Source organism: Oncorhynchus keta, chromosome 26 (assembly GCF_023373465.1).
Source record: "Oncorhynchus keta strain PuntledgeMale-10-30-2019 chromosome 26, Oket_V2, whole genome shotgun sequence".
Classification (NCBI taxonomy): Eukaryota; Metazoa; Chordata; class Actinopteri; order Salmoniformes; family Salmonidae; genus Oncorhynchus; species Oncorhynchus keta.
This window is the reverse complement of record NC_068446.1, coordinates 10,028,561-10,055,087: the sequence shown is the minus strand read 5'-3', so window position 1 is coordinate 10,055,087 and position 26,527 is coordinate 10,028,561. Positions and strand designations below refer to the sequence as shown.

Sequence of the window (26,527 nt, the reverse complement as noted above, 5' to 3'; positions counted from 1 at the left end):
TGTACGTGCATTAAGTTACAGTTTCAGACAGTGGTCAGGTAGGTTACTGTGGCTATTTGATCATAATGTAGGCCTACCAGTGTCCTACTATAAAAGAACAATGCATACAATAATAATAATAATAATATATGCCATTTAGCAGACGCTTTTATCCAAAGCGACACAATGTATCCCATAACATTTTAACATGGAAATAGCTGTTCTGTCATTCAGCCTCCAGTAGCAGCCAATGTGTGGTGTTCAACATAGGCCTTCATTCCATGATACTTTTGAAAAAAAGATGCAGGGCTTGACATTAACCCGTGTATCCACTTGTCCTTCAGACAAGGAGGTGACTGAAAATGTTGTGTTGTTTGATGCAAGAAACCACTTAATAAATAAATATAATAATAATATGCTTGATTATTCCCATACCATTATTGCAGATAATCAGACTTGTTATGCTACCCTCTGCATATTGACTACTTAGCTTATTCGAGCCTGTCTCAAAATACAACACTGCCCCTTTAAGACAAAACAATTCTCTTTACCTGACTAGCTTTTCAAAGATGTCTTGAAATGTACACGTGTTGTGCTCTTGTAGGAAGCAATAACTCCCCCATTGCTGACAAGAAATTATCTATAACTGGGCTAATAATTCACTAACTAGCAAAGGATACAAACAAAATGTGCATGCGTGGCTACATACAGCTCTCCCTTAGATCTCAAAACAAGCACATCTACTCATGACCGCTCATGCTGTAAACACAGTCCAGTTCAAAGTGAATAGCACAGATCCATGTATGGCAATGGTCTATTTGCATATAGGCCTACTGCAGCTCTGATTGGTTATGCCTCACTCGTCTGTGTAGAGTATGGGCCAGTCTTACTCTGATGCATTCTGCCTACAACAAAACGTCTTGCATAATTAGTTTTGCGTACTAAAAGGCCCTGCATGGTTCATCTGGTATTGCGCTTGCCAGAGCAGAGCAGAGCTGTTTTGCAGGAAGTTGTCAAGGAAGTGAGTTAGTGTTTATACTGGACCTCCCGCAACCACCTACCGTCAACCCATCATGTCAATGAGGAGCTATACGGAGCCCTCTTCATTGTTACAACATTTGGGTAGGCAAGGCGATGCTGTAGAGCTCAATTTGGCCTCTGCATGCCTCTGGAGGCTCCGCAATTGCTTCCCACCATCCACATGGCCCCTCCGAACACGTATTCAGATCAAGCATACATTGTCTTTAAGTCTTGCATAGTTCCTTTTGTTTCCATATGTTGAAAGTGGCTAATATTGCGTTGATTCGATCAAAATTCCTACAGTAAACGGAAAGGTTGATCATGTTAACTAATAAAGGGGGAAAACTGTAGAAAGTTGAGTGAAGTTCAATCTAGTGCTTCTCTGCACAGGCTGATATTTTTCTGCACAGCAGTCCTGGGGGAGCTGTGCACCAGCACATGCACACAGTTTGGAACATTTGTCATATACAATATGTTGGTGAGTAGACATTCACTTTGGTCTGGTTTGTTTTGTTGATAACCTACACAAGATTAATGTTAGTTTAAGTTTACTACAAGGTACTGCCACTTGACATCACATAATAAAAAGAATGTGGTACGTAATCTCTCCACCATTCCTGGTTCAATCGACCACCGATTAATCGAGCAGAAAGCAAAGTGACACAAAATTGTGTGTAATAATATCCGATTATTCATTTCACATTTAGATTTTAATAATTGTCGAGTGACGGTATACCACAGGGAAACGTTATTGAGCACGTTATTTTTGCCGTCCAAATACAGCGCCTCTCAACAGAAATGCATGAATTTTGCACAGTGCGTTTCATGTGAGGAAACGTAGGGGGAAAAATGGTGCGTGATAAAAGAGCGGTAGCCTAGGCTACGGACGCACATTGCAAGCAGTTTAGAGGGAACATTGGTCGTATACAGTATTGTAACGACCCTGGGTAGGGCGCCGGACCACGGACTAGAATGCTCCCTGCCTGTTTCATTACAGTATGTTGGTGAGTTGACATTCACGCGGGTCTTCTTTGTTTTGTTGATAAACTAACATTAATATTGTGTTGTATAGGCCTAGTCTACTACAATGTACTGTCACTTGACACCACACAATAAAAATAAAAACGTAATTTTAATGCAATGCATTGCTCATGGATGTGATCTGTAATCCATCCACCATTCCTGGATCAATCGACTCCCGATGAATCGATCAGGAAGCAAAGTGACACAACGTAGCAAAGTAGTGTGGAACAATATCAGATCATTCATATGACATTTAGATTATAATAATTGTCGAGTGAACGTCACAGGGAAACGTTATTGAGCAAGTTATTTTCGCGTCCAAATAGAGTGCCTCTTAACAGAAATGGCTGAACTGTGCGCAGTACGTTTCACACGAGGATGTATTGAAGGAAATCTTTTTTTTGTGTGATAAAGGAGAAGTAGCCTCGGCTATGCAGCCCGACCTCCCCTTCACCTCGCGTCGGTCAGCTGTTGTTTGTTTACATGGCTGTGTGGCATCAAGTCAGCCCTTGGCATCAAACATTGGTCTGGGTGAGTGGCTCTGGTCCAATGCTTTAGTGCGCCTTTGATGAAGGCCTATGTGAAAAATAGTATCTTAATTTGCACGTTGTTTCATGTTTGTAGGCGATATCACTTTCCATCACTTTATGCTTTAAATGACTCTCCAATCCGAGTCCAGACCCTGGCTGGACCTGATATATTCAGATACCATCTCGACTTGCTCCCCTCACAGACATCTTGAAGAGAGGAGGGAATGCTGCTGATGCTGCTGTGGCTGTGGCTGCCGCCCTGGCCGTGACAGAACCCTGCAGCTGTGGGATCGGTGGGGACAGCTTCTGTCTGTTCTATGACGCAAGCACAGGCCAGGTGCGCGGCCTGAACGGCAGGTGAGGGGCACTGCACTGCCAAGACCCAGTAGTTCATGTTTTGTCACATTTCATTGTCGTTTTTAACCACACACTTTACAGCCAGATAAAAACATGTGGTAGACTAACAGTCAGTATCTTCAGCAAAGGGTTATTGTATCATGAATGGTTAGGCTGGTAATATGATCTAATATATTCTCAATGTTTTTGTCTGAAAATAGCCAGTGAGCCAGTATCATACAGTGAGACTCGTGTTCATAATGGCAGTCTCATAAATAAATGATTTTGCATGTTTTATGTGTTATGACTAACCTTCCCTGATTTACACCCCCCTGTTGGTTTAGTAAATATACATCAAGAATACTCCAACAATCAGTTTACTCAGTGAATAATGCCTTTCCCTCTGTTTCTTTATGAGTGTGTTATTACCAAGTAATGTTGGTTGTGTGTGTGTGTGTGTGTGTGTGTGTGTGTGTGTGTGTGTGTGTGTGTGTGTGTGTGTGTGTGTGTGTGTGTAACGGATGTGAAACGGCGAGCTTAGTTAGCGGTGCGCGCTAAGTAGCGTTTCAATCGGTTACGTCACTTGCTCTGAGACCTTGAAGTAGTAGTTCCCCTTGCTCTGCTTTTGTGGAGCGATGGGTAACGATGCTTCGTGGGTGACTGTTGTTGATGTGTGCAGAAGGTCCCTGGTTCGCGCCCGGGTATGGGCAAGGGACGGTTTAAAATGATTCTGTTACATGTGTGTGTGTGTGTGTCTATGTCTGTGTGTGTGTGTGTGTGTGTCTGTGTGGGCAGTTCCAGTTGACTCTGGAATAACCAGTGCTATTCATCTTGGCGTTGTGTTTTTTCTAGGACACTATTGTGTTATACTTTCTATTTAACCCTAGTGTGTTGCACTGACTGAATATACTGGACTGGTTTCTTACTGATTGGGTGGCAGCCTTGAACTTATTTGACCATCCAGTTCTGGATCAGTGACCTTGAGCTAATCACTGGCCCATTTGGGTGTGTTGGTAGCCAGTGTGGCTTGCCTGCCTTAGAAATTTTCGGTCTCAGTCATACTAAATGATTTGTGTGTTACTTACTAGACCAACACATTTAGCTTCTGTTGATCCCCGTTTGACTATGTGCGTGTGTCTTGTACCAGCGGCCGGGCTCCCAGGGCACAGACGGTGGATCTCCTGGAGAGGTATGGCTACAGTGAGTCTAACCCGATCCCATCCTTCCACGCCCTGAACGCCACCGTGCCGGGGGCCGCGGCCTGCTGGTGTGACACCGTCCGCCTGTTTGGCAGTCAGAAGGTAAAGTATGATGTATGGTTATTTTATTATAGCTCCAGATGGACAATAATGTTTTATTCTTTAGTATTTTATAGAATTTCTACTCTATTCTATTCTGTTTCTAATGCAGTGAGACCGCTCATGTTGTGAAGCAGTGCATTCATAGTGTACATCCATCTTTAAAAAATACATTAGATCTAAAACATCAACAAATGGGTCCTTTCTGTCCAGCTGTTTTTTTGTTTGTAGCTTATCCATGGCAACAACTGAACGACTCTGCACTCTGAGTGTGTCCGTCCTTCAATAAGCATTAAAAACATGCCCCCCAGTCCCACACACTGTCTGTCCTCTTGTTACTTTTAGATCTAATTTGTTCATTCTTGACCTGTATTTGGCCTGGGTCCAGCTGTTCATCCCTAGCAGGCCTGTTCTACTCTGTTTCCATGGCTTCCTCAAAGGAGCTGTTGCTTTGTTGATCTGTATAGTACATTGTGTTAAATTGAGACGTCATACTCATACTTCATACTTTCTCTCCATGGCAACCTGCTGCTGGCTGTTAGGGCAGCTGTATTTATAGCTGTAGTTACAAACAGAATGATATGTAAACATTGATAAACAAATGTGCCGCAATTCATCTGGGCATGGATTCTACAAGGTGTCAAAAGCTTTCCACTGGGATGCTGGCCCATGTGGACTCCGATGCTTTTCGCAGTTGTGTCAAGTTGGCTGGGTGTCCTTTGGTTGGTGGACCCTTCTTGACATAAACCAGTGTGCCAGGCACCTACTACCATATCCGTTCAAAGGCACTTTCATATTTTGTCTTGCACATTCACCCTCTTAATGGCACACATACACAACCCATGTCTCAATTGTGTCAAAGCTTAAAAATCCTTCTTTAACCCGCCTCCTCCCCTTCGTCTACACTGATTGAAGTGGATTTAAAACGTGACATCCATAAGGGATCATAGCTTTCACCTTCATTCAACCTGGTCAGTCTATGTCATGGAATGAGCAGGTGTCTTTAATGTTTTGTACACATAGGGTGGGTTGTACCAACATGGATTAACTCTTAAACTGGGTTAAATAAATGTTTATCTATTAATCTTGGGGCACCACATTTTAAACCTAGTTTTAAATGAATCCTAGATAAATTAAATCCTTCTTCTAATCTAAGTTTAGATTTCACTATAAATTTCAAGCCTGTTGCTCAATTAATAATAATAAAAAAATATACGTCTAGATTGGAGATTAATGCTAAACTGCCACTTGAGGTGGTTTACCTGAGAAAATGGCATCATATCTACTGTGGAGACCAAAACGAGTTCCTCAGAGAATAGTTAGACAGGCTGAATTCTGTTGCATTTTATGATAATGAACGCATCATTAGCAGGCTAGTTACGTGCCAATTTTGTACAACAATTGAATTGGGGCTTATGATATGCCCAGCCTTAGTACGAATGATGATGTTATGCAAAATGCTGTAACAGGCCTGATAACAGTAACATTGTAGAACACCATTCCAACCTGTGAAGCATGGGGGTGGCAGCATCATGTTGTGGGGGTCATTTGCCTCAGAAGGGACTGGTGCACTTCACAAAATAGATGGCTTCATGAGAAAGGAAAATTAAGTGGATATATTGAAGCAACATCTCAAGACATCAGTCAGGAAGTTAAAGCTTGGTCGCAAATGGGTCTTCCAAATGGACAATGACCCCAAGTATACTTCCAAAGTTGTGGCAAAATGGCTTAAGGACAACAAATTCAAGGAATTGGAGTGAACATCAGAAAGCCCTGACCTCAATCCTATAGTAAACTTGTGGGCAGAACTGAAAAAGCTTGTGTGAGCAAGGAGCACTACAAACCTACAACTTAGTGTATGTAAACGTCTGACCCACTGGAATTGTGATACAGTGATTTATACGTGAAATAATCTGTAAACAATTGTTGTAAAAATTACTTGTGTCATGCATAAAGTAGATGTCCTAACCAATTTGCCAAAACTATAGTTTGTTAACAAGAAATTTGTGGAGTGGTTGAAAAACCACAAGTTTTAATGACTCCAACCTACGTGTATGTTAACTTCCGACTTAAACTGTACGCTTCCATTAATTTGTTCAACTGGTACCAGCGGACCTTCAGACGAGTCTTGTGAGGCCTGTGGGCGTCCTAGAGGACAAACAACCTACATGTACGTGTTCTTGAGATTCTCACCTTTAGACAGAGGGGTCATAGTGTGTAGCCCAAACTGTTCAGATGCTACAGAAAGAAGTTGGCAGATCGGCTCTACCGAACTCAGATGAGTCCCAAGACGATGGTGAGGATCGTAGAGCAAAACGGAGAACACCACTGTGTTCGTGAAAGTCTCATCTTTCCATAGATGGGTCATAATAGTTTGTAGGCTAAACCGGACGCTACAGACGATTTTTGGATATCTCATGGTCTGACAAACACCCCTCTAGCTCTGTCACCTTTCACAGCAGATGTGGAAGTGTTACATAGGCGGATGCGTTGGATTGAGACTGCAAAAAAAGTAATATATCTATCTTAGCAACACTGAGGCATGCATGAGAGCATCAGCTGTTCCGGGCGACTGTGTGATCACGCTCTCCGTAGCTGATGTGAGTAAGACCTTTAAACAGGTCAACATACACAAGGCTGCGGGGCCAGACAGATTACCAGACGTGTGCTCTGGGCATGTGCTAACCAACTGACAGGTGTCTTCACTGACGTTTTCAACATGTCCCTGATTGAGTCTAATACCAACATACTTCAAGCAGACCACCATAGTCCCTGTGCCCAAGAACAAAGGCAACCTGCATAAATGACTACAGACCCGTAGCACTCACGTCCGTAGCCATGAAGTGCTTTGAAAGGTTGGTAATGGCTCACATCAACACCACTATCCCAGAAACCCTAGACCCACTCCAATTTGCATACCACCCAAACAGATCCACAGATGATGCAATCTCTATTGCACTCCACACAGCCCTTTCCCACCTGGACAAAAGGAACACCTATGTGAGAATGCTGTCCATTGACTACAGCTCAGCGTTCAACACCATAGTACCCTGAAAGCTCATCACCAAGCTAAGGATCCTGGGACGAAACACCTCACTCTGCAACTGGATCCTGAACTTCCTGAGGGGCCGCCCCCAGGTGGTGAGGGTAGGTAGCAACACATCTGCCACGCTGATCCTCAACACTGGAGCTCCCCAGGGGTGCGTGCTCCGTTCTCTCCTGTACTCCCTGTTCACCCACGACTACATGGCCAGGCACGACTCCAACACCATCATTAAGTTTGCTGACGACACAACAGTGGTAGGCCAAATGACCAACAACGACGAGACAACCTATAGGGAGGAGGTCAGAGACCTGGCCGGGTGGTGCCAGAATAACAACCTATCCCTCAACGTAACCAAGATTAAGGAGATGATTGTGGACTACAGGAAAAGGAGCACAGAGCACGTCCCCATTTTCATCGACGGGGCTGTAGTGGAGCAGGTTGAGAGCTTCAAATTCCTTGGTGTCCACATCAATAACAAACTAGAATGGTCCAAACACACCAAGACAGTCGTGAAGAGGGCACGACAAAGCCTATTCCCCCTCAGGAAACTAAAAAGATTTGGCATGGGTCCTGAGATCCTCAAAAGGTTCTACAGCTGCAACATCGAGAGCATCCTGACCGGTTGCGTCACTGCCTGGTAATGGCAGTTGCTCTGCCTCCGAACGCAAGGCACTTCAGAGGGTAGTGCGTACGGCCCAGTACATCACTGGGGCAAAGCTGCCTGCCATCCAGGACCTCTACACCAGGCGGTGTCAGAGGAAGGCCCTAAAAGTTGTCAAAGACCCCAGCCATCCCAGTCATAGACTATTCTCTCTACTACCGCATGGCAAGCGGTACCGGAGTGCCAGGTCGAGGACAAAAAGGCTTCTCAACAGTCTTTACCCCCAAGCCATAAGACTCCTGAACAGGTAGCCAAATGGTTACCCGGACTATTTGCATTGTGTGCCCCCCCCACAACCCCTCTTTTACGCTGCTGCTACTCTGTTTATTTTATATGCGTAGTCACTTTAACTATACATGCATGTACATACTACCTAAATGGCCCGACCAACCAGTGCTCCCGCACATTGGCTAACCGGGCTATCTGCATTGTGTCCCACCACCTGCCAACCCCCCTTTGTAGGCTTCTGCTACTCTCTGTTCATCATATATTCATAGTCACTTTAACAATACCTACATGTACATACTACCTCAATAAGCCTGACTAACAGGTGTCTGTATATAGCCTTGCTACTCTTTTTTTCAAATGTCTTTCAACTGTTGTTTTATTTCTTTACTTACCTACACACACACACATACTTTTTTCTTCTTTTTCGGCACCATTGGTCATAGCCTGTAGGTAAGCATTACACTGTAAGTTTGTATTCGGCGCATGTGACAAATAAACATAGATTTTTATTTAAACTGACATTTTTATGGTGATGTTTTTATGATGCTAAATAGATTCCCGTGGGGTGTGAACATCGACCGTAGGTTTTTTAAAACCTAACCCTAGCCTCAACCACAGTGCTAACCTTATGCCTAACCCTAACCTTAAATTACGACCAAAAAGCAAAAACAATTATCATGAATTTCTACGATATAGACCATTTCTACTTTGTAGCTGTGGTAACTAGTGGAAACCCTAACTCCTTAACTGTGTGTTTCCTGTTCCTATGTGTCTACAAGCTCTCTCTCCAGGATGTCCTGAGGCCCGCCTCTGACCTCGCCCTGTGTGGATTCCCCGTTGCCCAGGTGACTGCGCACCACTGGGCCAAGTGGGTCCGTACCATGAGGGCTGCTGGGAGGGAGCTGGGAAGAGACTTCCTGATTAAGAACGATGCGCCCAAACATGGACAGGTGTTCTCCAACCCTCATCTGGCCCAAACTTTCCAGGTAACCCTGTCCTTGACTGAGGGGAGAATCAGTGATGCTCAACATTACCCAGAGAGGAGTGTCTGTGTGTGCATTTCTCACTACCGGGGCAGGCTCAATTCTACTGTGTATAGTATCGATCTCTGATGTCATGCCTGACAGGTTTGTTCCTTTCACCCGTGAGTCCCTGAGTCACTAGTCTGGTTTTACTTGAGTAAGAGGGTAGACTCTGCCCCAAAATCTGTATACGCGAAAATAAGCGTTAAGCAAACCAAGTGAGGAGTTTTTGTATGGGGGACAATGAAAGCGTGTCGAGGCTTATTTGATCTAATAGAAGTTTCATAATGCTTAGGACTTAAGTTGTTACGAATGTACGAATAAGTGTAATGCACGTGACATTCCAGCAACGTTGAGACAAACAATTTTAGATCGGAGTTGTGCCTGTTGTTCACAGGCGTATATCTGCCCTCTCATTGGCTAGAATGTTCCCAACAGATCTCGCCTTCTCCCGCCTGCCTATCGCCTTTGAGGACATGCATTTCTATTGTTAGAGCGACCAGTCAACCATCTTTTCTATATAGTACATCTTTGATAAAACCAATAGCTAGTCTACTCATGATGATGTATTGCCTGTTTGTTTTTTGCTTTTGAAGCACTTGAAATGTATTTCTGTTATGAAAAGCGCTATAGAAGTTGAATACATTATTATTATTAGTATTTATTACTGAGTGATGCCAAGGATAACATGGATACCATCAGGCCATCATCCATTCATAATCCCATTCAGTTCATTGATTCTTTTCAGTTCATATCATCTGACCCACAACTCCTTTCCACAGGAATGGCGTGTGTTCAATATCAAACTGTTTGTGGTGACACATTCCCTGTTGGCGTGGCAACACACCACCTATTAGGGATGGCGTCTGTTATCAATCCTGTACACAAAGGAGCCCCTAGCCCAAGTGGGCTGACATGTCACATGTACACAGAAACTCCTTTCTGACTCATATTGCGCTCACTGGAATATCAGATGAGTAGTTTTGTTATAGTGTCACTCCCAAATATCCATGTAAATATTTCCCAGTCATTGATTGATTGATTGACTGACTGACTGACATCTCCGATCAGGAGCTGGGCCAGCATGGTAAAGTAGGGTTCTATGAAGGCAGAGTGGCGAAGTTGATTGTTGATGTCATCATTCGGAATGGAGGAGTGATGAGTCTGGATGATCTACGTAGCCATGACAGCGAGGAGATCAAACCCATCCACACTGACTACAGGGTAGGTTCAAGGACACACGACACACCACAACCAACTAAACAGGGATTTGCTACTGTAGGGTGGATCACAGTGACACAAAGTTCATGTTACTATCAATCCCTTACTGTGGTCTCTCTCTCTCTCTCTCTCTCTCTCTCTCTCTCTCTCTCTCTCTTTCTCTCCCTCGTTCTCTCTCAGGGTGTGAGGCTATGGGAAGTCCCTCCTAACAGTCAAGGCATGGCAGCACTCATGGCCCTCAATATACTGGAGAACTTCCCCATCAAAGGTAGCGACATCTTAACCTCAGTCTCCCCAACGAAGGACAACCCCAGCTTTGTATTAATTGTGGGGAAGAGCGTAGACATATAAACTCCACTGAGACAGTGAGTACATTTACATGAACACTAATAATTCGATGTTAAACAGATTATGGTAGCAGGCAGAGTATGGCATTAGTCATATAAACACCTTACTCTGCTTATCTTAGTTGAAGTAACTGTACGCCAATTAAAACCCCTTGTTTTCTGAGCAAACTTTCAAATTATTCGGACATGTAAACACCTTAAATCGTCGTTCCGGCGGTGTATTTGATCTGCGCATGTGTTTAGCACCAGCCGTGCGAGCAACCCTGTTTTTAGCGCGAGTGAAGTGAGTACAGAACAACTGAGAGTATGCATCTCAGAAGTAGTTTTCACATACAAACTTTATATGTCCGAATAAAATAGGCTTCCCAAAAATGACATGGTAGAAGTTTTATTTTGATTGGCAATTTTCTGCATCTATCAGAGTCCTATCAGGTCACCTGATTTCAGATGTGTCCATGTAAACAGGATTATTGGGGAAATCGTTTATTCTTGCAAAGCATGCAAACGTTTTAATCAAACTATTCTATTAGTCTGACTATTATTCTGACTAACAACTCAATCGGAGTTCCAGCTGTGTATTTGATTTGTGCATGTAACTGTACTTTGTGTGTTTAATTATAACTTGTTTCAATTGTTTCAATTGTTGCTTTGATATGAATCAAAAGGAAATGATGATATAAGGCTTAGCTACCTGTTATTCACAGTGAGGATATTTTGTTGACCCGTCTTGACTTTCCACAAAGACCCTCCAACCCTGAGTCTGTTCCAGAATCAGAGTTGACAAACACTGGCCTGTTTCAATGCAACCCACTGACTGATTCACTTTGTGTGTATCTGTGCTCTGCAGAGATGGGTCATAACAGTGCAAGTTACCTCCATGTGTTGGCTGAGGCCCTGAAGCTGAGCTTGGCTGATACAGTCCATTACTGTGCTGACCCAGATCACGTTAAAGTCCCTCTGGAGAGTCTACTGTCTAAAGACTACAGCCTGCAGCTCTCACACACCATACAAATGGACAGGTAAGACCACAAAGGTGTGTGTGTGTGTTTGTTATGAGTGAGCAAGTGAGAGAAAAATAATTAGAGGGAGAGAGTTAGTAAGTGCAAGAGAGAGAGCGAGAGAGAGAATGTCTCGACCCATGACAGGATCAGGGCTTTGAGTGAATGCCACCTTTTTTTGTTTTCAAGGACCAGAGAGAAATGTTCTCACTTTGCTGGGTCGTTCTTGAATTGCGGTGGCATTTAGGAAAAAAATGTACTCTATTTATTTTTATTTATTTAAATATATTTGGGTACATCATCCCATTCTAAATCAACTAATATGGCATCTTAATGACTTTAAATACTTTTTACCACGAGGATAACATTGTGCACCAGTAGGAGTAGTAACACCAATGATGGTAACACTAATGAGACATTTTAAGTTATTGAAGATTTTCTTAAATGGAGGCCACAGATGCTCAAATCTAAGGTCATTAACCCTTTAAAAATAATTTACTGCAGCGATACGATTTAATTTTGCTCACAATGTTATTTCCCTTCATTTAAATTGAGTAACACCAAGTGACACTGGACTGACACCAAATTATTAATGGAATCCTCAAAATTATGACATACTAAAAGGGTGTGATTAGCTAATAATTGTATGTAACAACAATGACATAAAACTGATGGACAGACATCATACTAGTAAAAACAATAGGTAATTTTAATAGATTATTGATCTATACAATATATTTTTTATAGTGTTTTAGTTACTCAGCTCCATGTTCTTGGAATTCTCTCCAGACCAACTTGAAACTCCAGGATCTTGTTTCCTTGGAGAAGTTTGGTTGACTCACATGTTACTGAGGAATGTGATCGCCAAATCAAATCAAAGTTTATTTGTAACGTGTGCCGAATACAACCTTACAGTGAAATGCTTACTCACAGGCTCTAACCAATAGTGCAAAAAAGGTATTAGATGAACAATAAGTAGAGAAATAAAAAGACAGGCTCGATACAGTAGCGAGGCTATAAAAGTAGAGAGGCTACATACAGACACCGGTTAGTCAGGTTGATTGAGGTAGTATGTGCATGAATGTATAGTTAAAGTGACTGCATATGTGATAAACAGAGAGTAGCAGCAGTGTAAAAAGAAGGGGTTGGGGTGTTGGGGGGGGGGCAAATAGTCCGGGTAGCCATTTGATTACCTGTTCAGGAGTCTTATGTCTTGGGAGTAAAAACGGTTGAGAAGCCTTTATGTCCTAGACTTGGTGTTCCGGTACCGCTTGCCATGCGGTAGTAGAGAGAACAGTCTATGACTGGGGTGGCTGGGGTCTTTGACAATTTTAAGGGCCTTCCTCTGACACTGCCTGGTGTAGAGGTCCTGGATGGCAGGCAGCTTTGCCCCAGTAAAGTACTGGGCTGTACGCACTACCGTGTAACCACGCCAGCCCAGGATCTCCACATCTGGCTTCTTCACCTGCGGTATCGTCTGAGACCAGTCACCCAGACAGCTGATGAAACTGAGGAGTATTTCTGTCTGTAATAAAGCCATTTCCTGGGGGGAAAACTCATTATGATTTGCTGGGCTTGGCTCCCCGGTGGGTGGGCCTATACCCTCACAGGCCAACCCATTGCTGCGCCCCTGCCCAGTCATGTGCAATCCATAGATTAGGGCCTCATTTATTTATTTAAATTGACTGACTGAGTTCCTTATATTAACTGCAATCCTGTAAAATCTTTATACTTTTGTTCAGTATATATTATTTTTTTAGTAAGAAGAATATAATTGAACTTAAAGGATATTTTTCTAATTTTAGAGCAAGTGGCTATGTTGAGTGTAAAAGTGATCATTTGAAACAGGCCCTATAGCCTACGCTAGATTTAAAGTTATTTGGCAACTTTAGTTGTGAATGATACAAACCTTAGAATGTCTTAGATATCAAAATGTATATGGGCTGCATAATGCAGCTATAGGCTACTGATGATTTGAGAAAGGTCCTTCTCAGGCTGCACATGCTGTTCTCTCATCAAGGGATCATATTTTCACCCATTAGACTATTCTCTATTTAGTCTTGTCTTTACTAATATGTAAAATTGATAGGTGAGAATTGTCTGTTAATTGAATGATTAGAATATTCCGCCATGAAACATATAATTGTATGGAATTGATTATAATGTATGAAATCATAATCAATAAATGTGTAGTCCTAGCCAGAATTAGGGTGAAACAATATGCCTTTATGGTATTCTAAACGCAGACTGTCTGAGCTTGGTAGGATTTTTAATGAATTTATTTGCAAATTATGGTGGAAAATAAGTATAATAATAATAATAGTTTCTGATATTTTTTTAGAACTCAAACCTGATCTGTACTTCTCCACAACTTTGTCCCTGACCTGTTGGGAGTGCTCCTTGGTCTTCATGGTGCTGCTGGCTTGGTGGTGCCCCTTGCTTAGTCGTGTTGCAGACGCCGAGGCCTTTCAGAACAGGTGTATATACTGTTGAAGTTGGAAGTTTACATACATCTTAGCCAAATACATTTAAACTCAGTTTTTCACATTCCTGACATTTAATGCTTGTAAAAATTCCCTGACTTAGGTCAGTTAAAATAAAGTGGTGATCCTAAGAATGTGAAATGTCAGAATAACAGTAGAGAGAATTATTTATTTAATATTGTATTTCTTACATCACATGGGTCAGAAGTTTACATACACTCAATTAGTATTTGGTAGCATTGCCTTTAAATTGTTTAACTTGGGTCAAACGTTTCAGGTAGCATTCCACACGCTTCCCACAATAAGTTGGGTGAATTTTGGCCCATTCCTTCTGACAGAGCTAGTGTAACCGAGTCAGGTTTGTAGGCCTCCTTACTTGCACACTCTTTCAGTTCTGCACATTGGATTCAGGTCAGGTATTTGTGATGGTCACTCCAATACCTTGACTTTGTTGTCCTTAGGCCATTTTGCCACAACTTTGGAAGTATGCTTTGGGTCATTTTCCATTTGGAAGACCCATTTGCGACCAAGCTTTAACTTCCTGATGTCTTGAGATGTTGCTTCAATATATCCACATAATAATAATAATAATAATAATAATAATAATAATATATGCCATTTAGCTGACGCTTTTATCCAAAGCGACTTACAGTCATGTGTGCATACATTCTACGTATGGGTGGTCCCGGGAATCGAACCCACTACCCTGGCGTTACAAGCGCCATGCTCTACCAACTGAGCCACAGAAGGACCACATACTTTTCCTTCCTCATGACACCATCTATTTTGTGAAGTGCACCAGTCCCTCCTGCAGCAAAACACCCCCACAACATGATGTTGCCACCCCCGTGCTTCACGGTTGGGATGATGTTCTTCGGCTTGCAAGCCTCCCCCTTTTTCCAAAGTACGTTAATCTCTAGGAGACAGAACGCGTCTCCTTCCTGAGCTGTATGACAGCTGCGTGGTCCCATGGTGTTTATACTTGCGTACTATTGTGTGTACAGATGAACGTGGTACATTCAGCCCTTTGGAATTGGCTCCCAAGGATGAGACTTGTGGAGGTCTACAATTTTTTTTCTGAGATCTTGACTGATTTCCCATGATGTCAAGCAAGGAGTCACTGAGTTTGAAGGTAGGCCTTGAAATACATCCACAGGTACACCTCCAATTGACTAAAATAATGTCGGGGTGGCAGGGTAGCCTAGTAGCCTAGAGCGTTGGACTAGTAACCGAAAGGTTGCAAGTTCGAATCCCCGAGCTGACAAGGTACAGATCTGTTGTTCTACCCCTGAACATGCAGTTAACCCACTGTTCCTAGGCCGTCATTGAAAATAATTATTTGTTCTTAACTGACTTGTCTTTTTTAAATTTTTAAATTAATTAAAAAAAATGTTACCCCCTTTTTCTCCCAAATTTCATGGTATCCAATTGTTGTAGTAGCTACTATCTTGTCTCATCGCTACAACCCCCGTACGGGCTCGGGAGAGACGAAGGTTGAAAGTCATGCATCCTCCGATACACAACCCAACCGCACTGCTTCTTAACACAGCGCGCATCCAACCTGGAAGTCAGCTGCACCAATGTGTCGGAGGAAACACTTTGTACCTGGCAACCTTGGTAAGCGCACTGCGCCCGGCCCGCCACAGGAGTCGCTGGTGCGCGATGAGACAAGGACATCCCTACTGACCAAGCCCTCCCAAACCCGGACGACGCTAGGCCAATTGTGCGTCGGACCTCCCGGTCGCGGCCGGTTACGACAGAGCCTGGGCGCGAACCCAGAGTCTCTGATGGCACAGCTGGCGCTGCAGTACAGCGCCCTTAACCACTGCGCCACCCGGGAGGCAACTGACTTGTTCTTAACTGACAAAAACAATTAACAAGCAACGAACCATGACTACGTGGTGCAACAAGCACAAACAATATCCCACAAACGCAGGTAGGAAAAAGGACTAACTAAATATGATCCCCAATTAGAGGTAACGATTACCAGCTGCCTATAATTGGGAACCATACAAAACCACCAACATAGAAATACACATTCTAGAACACCCTTCTAGTCACACCCTGACCTAAAACACTATAGAGAATCCAAGGGCTCTATGGTCAGGGCGTGACATCTGTTGTATATCGTCTGTTGAGAGGCTGTCCTGTAGCCTATACATTTAATTCATTGCCATTTCCACCGTTCTCCTTGTCCAAGTTCCCCAAGAATTGGGTAGCTTCTTTTGCTGATTTCAGTGTGATGTCTCTTTCCTTCCATTCGTCAATAGTTGTGCGGGGTCGAATTCTGTGTTTCATGTAGAGGTCTCTGCTCATGTCGAAGTTGATGTAGATCCGATGGCCCTCATACATCAAAGGTCCGACTCCCGACTTTTTGGCATGGATGGCCAGTCGAAGAACTTTCTTTGTCCCTATAGTTAAGGAACTTTGGTGATTGACAGAGTCGAAAGCCTTGGCCAGGTCGACGAAGACAGCTGCACAGTACTGTCTTTTATCGATGGCGGTTATGATATCTTTTAGTAACTTGAGCGTGGCTGAGGTGCACCCCTGACCGGCTCGGAAACCAGATTGCACTGCGGAGAAGGTACGGTGGGATTCGAGATGGTCAGTGACCTGTTTGTTGACTTGGCTTTCGAAGACCTTAGATAGGCAGGGCAGGATGGATATAGGTCTGTAACAGTTTGGGTCCAGGGTGTCTCCCCCTTTGAAGAGGGGGATGACTGCGGCAGCTTTCTAATCCTTGGGAATCTCAGACGATATGAAAGAGAGGTTGAACAGGCTGGTAATAGGGATTGCGACAATGGCGGCGGATAGTTTCAGAAATAGAGGGTCCAGATTGTCAAGCCCAGCTGATTTGTATGGGTCCAGGTTTTGCACCTCTTTCAGAACATCTGCTATCTGGATTTGGGTAAAGGAGAACCTGGCTTGGGCGAGTAGCTGCGGGGGGGGGGACGGAGCTGTTGGCCGAGGTTGGAGTAGCCAGGAGGAAGGCATGGCCAGCCGTTGAGAAATGCTTGTTGAAGTTTTCGATAATCATGGATTTATCGGTGGTGACAGTGTTACCTAGCCTCAGTGCAGTGGGCAGCTGGGAGGAGGTGCTCTTGTTCTCCATGGACTTTACAGTGTCCCAGAACTTTTTGGAGTTAGAGGTACAGGATGCAAATTTCTGCCTGAAGAAGCTGGCCTTTGCTTTCCTGACTGACTGCGTGTATTGGTTCCTGACTTCCCTGAACAGTTGCATATCGCGGGGACTATTCGATGCTATTGCAGTCCGCCACAGGATATTTTTGTGCTGGTCGAGGGCAGTCAGGTCTGGAGTGAACCAAGGGCTATATCTGTTCTTAGTTCTGCATTTTTTGAACGGAGCATGCTTATCTAAAATGGTGAGGAAGTTACTTTTAAAGAATGACCAGGCATCCTCAACTAAAGGGATGAGGTCGATTAGAAAGGCCTGCTCGCAGAAGTGCTTTAGGGAGCGTTTGACAGTGATGACTGCGGATCCGTAGCGGATACAGGCAATGAGGCAGTGATCGCTGAGATCCTGGTTGAAGACAGCGGAGGTGTATTTGGAGGGCCAGTTGGTCAGGATGACGTCTATGAGGGTGCCCTTGTTTACAGATTTAGGGTTGTACCTGGTGGGTTCCTTGATGATTTGTTTCAATAAGCCTCGTAATGATGTATTTTTGTTCATCCACGGTTTTCTGGAGGTTTAGAAGGCCAGCATAAAATGGGTGATTTCCTTTACGGTCCATAGAGGTATTTAAAACCGTATTATAATCTCCCACCATAATAATAGAGTTTTGTGTTGCTTGATACATTTTTATATTTTCAAAGAAGCATGGATCATAATTATTTGGACCGTATAGGTTAATAATAAAAATAAAAATGACTGTTAATTAATATCACCACCCCTTTTTGAATTTCTTTGCCCGTGGTAGAAATATATTTCTCCCCCTAGTCCATTTTCCACAAAACTTCATCTAAAATTGTTGAATGAGTTTCCTGTGAACAATAGGTATTATATTCCTTCTCTTTTAGCCAGGTAAATACTGATCGCTTTTTCTTATTATCTCCATTACAATTATAACTGGCTATACTTATTTCACCAATTACCATAATGAGACAAGTTTAAATTCTATGACTCATAATATATGTTTGTAAACGTACCATTAAAAAGTAACATGATGATTGAGTGTCTATATAGCTTTACCATGATATTTGCATTGCTACTACGTACATCTCCAATTTGTCCCCACTATTCCACCCTCTAAAACCCCTCCTCATCCTGAGTTGGGTTGTCATCCCAATGACCAACAGACCGCACCCGACTCCCCGGATCCTATAGCCTAGGAGAGACCGGGACCCATCCTTTAAAAAGAGCACACAGCGCCACCCACAGAACAGAAGCAGATCAAAAGCATTTCCATCCCCCTCACCTCGCCTTGTATTATGTGTGTCTGCATGTGTATGAGAAAGTGTAATTCCTGTTTACTTACAGGAATTAAATTAATCCCCCGGAGTGCTCTATCTTTCTCTCTCTCTCTCTCTCTCTCTCTCTCTCTCTCTCTCTCTCTCTCTCTCTCTCTCTCTCTCTCTCTCTCTCTCTCTCTCTCTCTCTCTCTGTCCCTCCCCCTTCACTTTCTCTCTCTCCCATTCCTCAGGGTCAGCGTCAAGGCGGAGCGCGATGTGCCCTTAGGAAGTGACACGGTGTATTTCACGGTGGTGGACGGCCAGGGCAACGCCTGCTCATTCATCAACAGTAACTACATGGGCTTCGGAACTGGTCTGGTGCCTCAGAGCTGTGGCTTCACCCTGCAAGTGAGTGGCAGCCTGTCTCGGTCGTTGAGGAACCAAGGGCTAAATTCAATCCGTACCTCGATTGAAATGTAAAGGTTATTTCCAATTGAACCGAAATATGCAGCTTTTCCCGTGAATGCAGTCTCCGCTTACTCAGGAACATTGCCTTTGAATTTCTATCACGCTATTGGGCGGATCTTCTGCGATACAGATTGAGTCTTGGCCCAAGTTTTAAAACTATGGGAATAGTTTTATTTATATTTATGCTTCAAGTTTATTCTAGTCCTGCCACAAACAGTTAAATTTGCACTATGCAGAAATCGCTCCTCCATTTCCTGTTTTCTAAAACTGAAAAGTTAGCCTAATTTCAGTTTATGTGACAAAATAAGTTAGTATAGTGTAGAGAATCATTGTACCATCTAAACCGCTGTGAAGTATATTTTACATAACCAAAAATATTGTTGTTTTAGCTGTTTGAAGCTGGTGTACAAAGCTGAAAGTAAAATACGCAAAAACAAAACTTAAGAATGGGAAGCATAGAAATAGCGCACATAGAACAGATCCACTGCTTCTTAGACTTGCTTTCAAGTAGAATGATAGATCGATCTATAAATCACATTTCTGTGAATTTGATCAGGTCGCCCAAAATATTTATCGTAGGTATACAGTTTGGAACTGAAATATATCTGTTGAATTGCTTTCATTGTTTCCTCCTGGTTCCATCTGAACTCTGTGGCCCATCAGAACCGAGGTGCTCACTTCTCTCTGGAGCGTAGCCATAGTAACTGTGTAGGGCCGGGGAAGAGACCGTACCACACCATCATCCCGGCCCTGCTGACCGACCCCGCCTCTGGACGCCTACTCTGCTCCCTCGGGGTCATGGGAGCCTTTATGCAGCCGCAGGGCCACATACAGGTACACACACACACACACACACACACACACACTCACTCACTCACTCACTTATTTTCTTTCTTTCCTGGTGCTTTAGTTTAGTGGCCTGTGTTCTCTCTCTCTTCTCCATCCAGGTGTTGCTGAACATGCTGGAGTTTGGGATGAACCCCCAAGAGGCGCTAGATGCCCCTCGCATGTATGTGCAGCATGACAAGGCTGGTAAGCTCTCTGTGAACCAGGCTAGAGGCCAGGCCACATGACCCTCCTCTCTCTCTCTCTCTCTCTCTCTCTCTCTCTCTCTCTGTTAATCAGCCTACCCACAGTAGAAATCTGCTTACTGTACTGTAGATCAGGTAGAGTAACCCTACCCCCCCTCGATGCCCAGACCTTCTGCCTGGCGGGCTATGTTTACATGTTTAGTAAACTACACTATAATATTTTGCCTGCATCAGAAAAAATACTATCATAATTTATTCTAAGAAACGTGCACACACACGTTAGTAATGCATAGAGATAGGAAAGTGTGTGAAAATGCTATATTTATTTGTCATAATAAAAACTCCACATGTCCTACCGGAAATCCTGCTTTATCTGTATCCTCTCCTCTCACAGCCCAGCAGTGGCGTGTCAATTTGGAGGTGGGTGTCGACGAGGGTGTTGCTGAAGACCTGGAAAAGCGTAGCCATGTGGTTTGCTGGCCTATCACTGGCCATGACCGGAGTCAGTTTGGGCGAGGCCAGGTCATCTCAGTAGGGGATTGGTGGAACCTGTCTACCCAGGATGCAGAGCCCAATGTTAGGGTGTTGTGGGCAGGATCAGACCCCAGAGCTGATGGTTGTGCCCAGGGGTACTAGTGACTAGGGCTGCACAATATCGGCAAAAAAAATATAATTGCGATTTTTTTAACCAAATATTGCAATTGTGATTTTAGCTTGCGATATAGATCAAAACATTTGGGTGAACTTTTGGAATCAGTGAAATAGTATGATTTATATTAAGAAACAGAGCATAATAATAATCAAAACAGATGTTACACACAGCTTAATGGCGGTTCAAAATATTGCACCCAATATGAATCTCTTGCAATATGGATATTGCACATGTAGATATTGCGATTTTGATATGAATTTGAATAATCGTACAGCTCTACATTCTTCGAAAAAACGATTCCAAAAGGGTTCTTCGACTGTCCCCATAGGAGAACCCTTTTTGGTTCCAGGTAAAACCATTTTTGGTTCCAGGTAGAACCATTTTGTGTTCCATGTAGAACCCTCTGTGGAAAGGGTTCTACTTGGATCCAAAAGGGTTCTACTTTGAACCATCATTCAACGTGTTCTCCTATGGGGACAGCAGGAGACCCTTTTAGGTTCTAGATAGAACCTTTTTTTCTGAGAGTACTAGTGACCCTCTCCCCTCCCTAGGGGGAGCTAGAGAGCTTACAGAATCTTTACAGTATGACAGTGCACTACACTTGTCCACTCACTGACCATGTTTACATGCACAGCAATATCCCATTATTATTCAGGATACTCAAGTATTCTGTTTTTGAGTTGATGCATGTAAACATCATAGAGACATTATGAGAAACCCGGATAAGATGCCTGTTTTTGCTTATAATTTCTGACATTTGGTAGGCCTTATTATCATTTCCAACATTTGGTAGGCCTTATTATCATTTCCAACATTTGGTAGGCCTTATTATCATTTCCAACATTTGGTAGGCCTTATTATCATTTCCAACATTTGGTAGGCCTTATTATCATTTCCAACATTTGGTAGGCCTTATTATCATTTCCAACATTTGGTAGGCCTTATTATCATTTCCAACATTTGGTAGGCCTTATTATCATTTCCAACATTTGGTAGGCCTTATTATCATTTCCAACATTTGGTAGGCCTTATTATCATTTCCAACATTTGGTAGGCCTTATTATCATTTCCAACATTTGGTAGGCTATTTGTTTATCACCTATAGTCTGATACATGCAGCTTCTCTTCTGTCATTATTTGTTGCCCCAGAAGACTAAATACAGTAGTGCTCACCAGAATGTTTTAAATCGATAGAATGCATGAATGCTGGCTAGTTAGAAAGCAAGGGAAATTAATTTAGCCAGCGAGCATACCAACAGAACATAAAGAACGAACGACAAGGTGGTGCCCATAAATATCGAACTAATTGAACGAGTGACTGGGTTGCATCTTTAGCAACCAAAATATGAGAAAGTATAAATTTGCTTATGTAAATGAAAAGACAAATAAAAAAAATGTTATTTCTACCGGTAAATGTGTGCTTATAGTATTGTTTTATTTGGCAACTGTGTTTTCAGCGGGGTAAACAGCTTAGACCAGGTATTCCCAAACTGGGTACGTGCAATGCCGTCGGGTGTACGCCCCCAAAAAATGTGATTCACATTTAAAAATATATATATAGAAAAAGTCAGCGAAAAAAGAAATGTCCCTTTTTCAGGACCCTGTCTTTCAAAGATAATTCGTAAAAACAGATCTTCATTGTATAGAGTTTAAACACTGTTTCCCATGCTTGTTCAATGAAACATAAACAATTCATGAACATGCACGTGTGGAACGGTTGTTAAGACACTAACAGCTTACAGACGGTAGGGAATTAAGGTCAAACTTATGAAAATTTAGGACACTAAAGAGACCTTTCTACTGACTCTGAAAAACACCAAAAGAAAGATGCCCACGGTCCTTGCTCATCTGCGTGAATGTGCCTTAGGCATGCTGCAAAGAGGCATGAGGACTGCAGATGTGGCCAGGGCAATAAATTGCAATGTACATACTGTGAGACACCTAAGACAGTGCTACAGGGAGACAGGACGGACAGCTGATCGTCCTCGTATTGGCAGACCATGTGTAACAACACCTGCCCAGGATCGGTACATCCGAACATCACACCAGTAGATACAGGATGGCAGCAAAAACTGTCCGAGTTACGCCAGGAACGCACAATCCCTCCATCAGTGCTGACTGTCCGCAATAGGCCGAGAGAGGCTGAACTGAGGGCTTGTAGCCCTGTTGTAAGGCAGGTCCTCACCAGACATCACTGGGCACAAACCCACCGTCGCTGGACCCGACAGGACTGGCAAAAAGTGCTCTTCACTGAAGAGTTGCGGTTTTGTCTCACCAGGGGTGATGATGGTAGGATTCACGTTTATCGTCGAAGGAATGAGCGTTACACTGAGGCCTATACTCTGGAGCGGGATCGATTTGGAGGTGGAGGGTCCGTCATGGTCTGGGGCGGTGTGTCACAGCATCATCGGACTGAGCTTGTTGTCATTGCAGGCAATCTCAATGATGTGCATTACAGGGAAGACATCCTCCTCCCTTATGTGATACCCTTCCCTGCAGGCTCATCCTGACATTCAGCATGACAATGCCACCAGCCATACTGCTCGTTCTGTATGTGATTTCCTGCAAGACAGGAATGTCAGTGTTCTGCCATGGCCAGCAAAGAGCCCGGATCTCAATCCCATTGAGCACATCTGGGAACTTGCAGGTGCCTTGGTGGAGGAGTGGGGTAACATCTCACAGCAAGAACGGGCAAATCTGTTGCAGTCCATGAGGAGGAGATGCACTGCAGTACTTAATGCAGCTGGTGGCCACACTAGATACTGACTGTTCATTTTGATTTTGAACCCCCCCCCCCCCAGGGACACATTATTCCATTTATGTTAGACACATGTCTGTGGAACTTGTTCAGTTTATGTCTCAGTTGTTGAATCTTATGTTCATACAAATATTTTCACATGTTAAGTTTGCTGTAAATAAACGCCGTTGACAGTGAGAGGACATTTCTGTTTTTTTGCTGAGTTCATATACACTACCGTTCTGACTAACTTCTGAGTGAAGTTTCCTTGTTTTTGAAAGAAAAGCTATTTTTTTTTGTCCATTAAAATATCATCAAATTGATCAGAAATACAGTGCAGACATTGTTAATGGGTGCTCCTCAACACTGGGACTCCACAAGGGTGTGTTCTCAGCACTATCCTGTACTCCCTGTTCACGCATGACAGCATGGCCATGCACGCCTCCAACTCGATCATCAAGTTTGCAGACGACACTACAGTAGTAGGCTTGATTACCAACAACGACGAGACGGCCTACAGGTAGGAGGTGAGGGCCCTCGGAGTGTCGTGTCAGGAAAATAACCTGACACTCAATGTCAACAAAACAAAGGAGATGATCGTGGACTTCAGGAAACAGCAGAGGGAGCACCCCCCTATCCACATTGATGGGACAGTAGTGGAGAAGGTGGAAAGTTTTAAGTTCCTCGGCATACACATCACGGACAAACTGAAATGGTCCACCCGCACAGACAGCGTGGTGAAGAAGGCACAATAGCGCCTCTTCAACCTCAGGAGACTGAAGAAATTCGGCTTGTCACCAAAAATACTCACAAACTTTTACAGATGCACAATCGAAAGCATCCTGTCGGGCTGTATCACCGTCTGGTACGATAACTGCTCCGCCCACAACCGTAAGGCTCTCCAGAGGGTAGTGAGGTCTGCACAACGCATCACCGGGGGCAAACTACCTGCTCTCCAGGACAACTACACCACCCAATGTCACTCTAGCCACTTTAATAAGTAAAAATTGGATGTAATAAATGTATCACTAGTCACTTTAAACTATGCCACTTTATATAATGTTTACATACCCTACACTACTGTATGCACACATGCCTGTAAGTCGCTTTGGATAAAAGCGTCTGCTAAATGGCATTTATTATTTATTACTACTCATCTCATATGTATCTACTGTACTCTATACCATCTTGCCTATGCCATTCCGCCATTGCTCATCCATATATATTTTTATGTACATATTCTTATTCAGTCCTTTACACTTGTGTGTATAAGGTAGTTGTTGTGAAATTGTTAGATTACTTGTTAGATATTACTGCACGGTCAGAACTAGAAGCACAAGCATTTCTCTACACTCGCATTAACATCTGCTAACCATGTGTATGTGACAAATAAAATTAGATTGGATTTGAAATGACTATTGTAGCTGGAAACAGCAGATTTTTTATGGAATGTCTACATAGGCTTACAGAGACCCATTATCAGAAACCATCACTCCTGTGTTCCAATGGCATGTTGTGTTAGCTAATCTAAGTTTAGTATTTTACAAGGCTAATTGATCATTAGAAAGCCCTTTTGCATTTATGTTAGCACAGCTGAAAGCTGTTGTTCTGATTAAAGAAGCAATAAAACTGGCCTTCTTTATACTAGTTGAGTATCTGGAGCATCAGCTTTTGTGGGTTCGATTACAGGCCCAAAATGTCCAGAAACAAAGTCCTTTCTTCTGAAACTCGTCAGTCTCTTCTTGTTCTGGGAAATGATGGCTATTCCATGTGAGATATTCAAAAGAAACTGAAGATCTCTTACAACGCTGTACAATACTCCCTTCACAGAACAGCGCAAACTTGCTCTAACCAGAATAAAAAGAGGAGTTGGAGGCCCCGGTGCACAACTGAGCAAGAGGCCAAGTACATTAGAGTGTCAAGCCTAAGAAACAGATGCCTCCAAGTCCTCAACTGGCAGCTTCATTAAATAGTACCCGCAAAACAGTTCCTCTGTCCAGTTTCCGTGTTCTTTTGCCCATCTTAATCTTTTATTTTTATTGGCCAGTCTGAAATATTGCTTTATCTTTGCAACTCTGCCTAGAAGTCCAGCATCCCGGAGTCAACTCTTCACTGTTGACATTGTGTTTTGCGGGTACTATTTAATGAAGCTGCCACTCAAACTAGACACTAGACACAATTTTTTTCTTCACATTTTCAAATAGTCCACTTATATTTTACATTTTTCCAAAAACTACATTTGGGTGAGGTTTTTTTCGCTGCCAAAAATTACATTTAACCATCTAGTGTTCAGCAAAATAACAACACAATGTCAAATACAGGTAGCCTTGTCAAATTATTAACATCCATTCACATGAACCGTTACTCTCTCGCGGGAATTCCACTAGCGGTCCATATGTAGCCAAACATAGCTGCTGCTCATGTTGGTATCTTTACTGATGGCGCAAAAGCCATGACAGGGAGACTGGTCTATCTTGGGGATGTTTTTTCTTGCCTGAATGATCTGAATCTAGGATTACAGGGACTCTCTGCAACTATATTCAATGTGCGGGACAAAGTTGAGGCTATGATTAAGAAGTTGGAGCTCTTCTCTGTCTGCATGAACAAGGACAACACCACATGTATTTCTATTATTGTATGATTGTTTGTTTGGGATTATTGTACGATTCCCCACAGTCAAAACCACAAGGGGCTCCATACTCCTTGCACTCGCTACTGAAGGCTCAGGCTTGGGCTGTTATTATAGCCCAGGGTTGGGGGCCAATTCCATTTCCATTTCAAATCAAAATGAGGATTTCTTTTCTCATACTTGAGTTAGAGTTTCTTTTCCTTTCCTGAATTGATTTAATAGAAATGTCAGTGACCCAATAATTCTGTGAGGAAAGTATCATAACAAGATAGAGTAACAAACTCATTCAGCAGGCAGACTATACAGAAGTACAGTAGGGTGGGCACGGAACAACCCTGTGTGTTTTATCTCTGTCTATTTTTAGAGACGGGTACCTGCCTCAATATTACCCGAACCACAGAAAATAGG

The 26,527-nt window shown here is 43.1% G+C and overlaps 1 protein-coding gene across 3 annotated transcripts; it reads left to right on the top strand.

The window, feature by feature from the left end:
• Positions 1–1,453: 1,453 nt before the first annotated feature.
• Positions 1,454–22,167, top strand: LOC118358636 (glutathione hydrolase-like YwrD proenzyme). Of its 3 annotated transcripts, none has more exons than XM_052480210.1 (12): positions 1,454–1,477; positions 2,437–2,553; positions 2,756–2,909; positions 4,036–4,189; positions 8,901–9,107; positions 10,215–10,367; positions 10,545–10,632; positions 11,559–11,730; positions 18,854–19,010; positions 19,734–19,904; positions 20,018–20,102; positions 20,496–22,167. In XM_052480210.1, the coding sequence occupies exons 2-12, from the start codon at positions 2,454–2,456 to the stop codon at positions 20,735–20,737; spliced, it is 1,683 nt and encodes a 560-aa protein (XP_052336170.1). In that variant the 5' UTR covers positions 1,454–1,477; positions 2,437–2,453; the 3' UTR covers positions 20,738–22,167. The 3 variants fall into 3 exon arrangements, with proteins under 3 accessions (XP_052336170.1, XP_052336172.1, XP_052336171.1); XM_052480212.1 differs by lacking the exon at positions 1,454–1,477 and adding an exon at positions 1,835–2,003; XM_052480211.1 differs by lacking the exon at positions 1,454–1,477 and having other exon boundaries at positions 2,186–2,553.
• Positions 22,168–26,527: the final 4,360 nt, after the last annotated feature.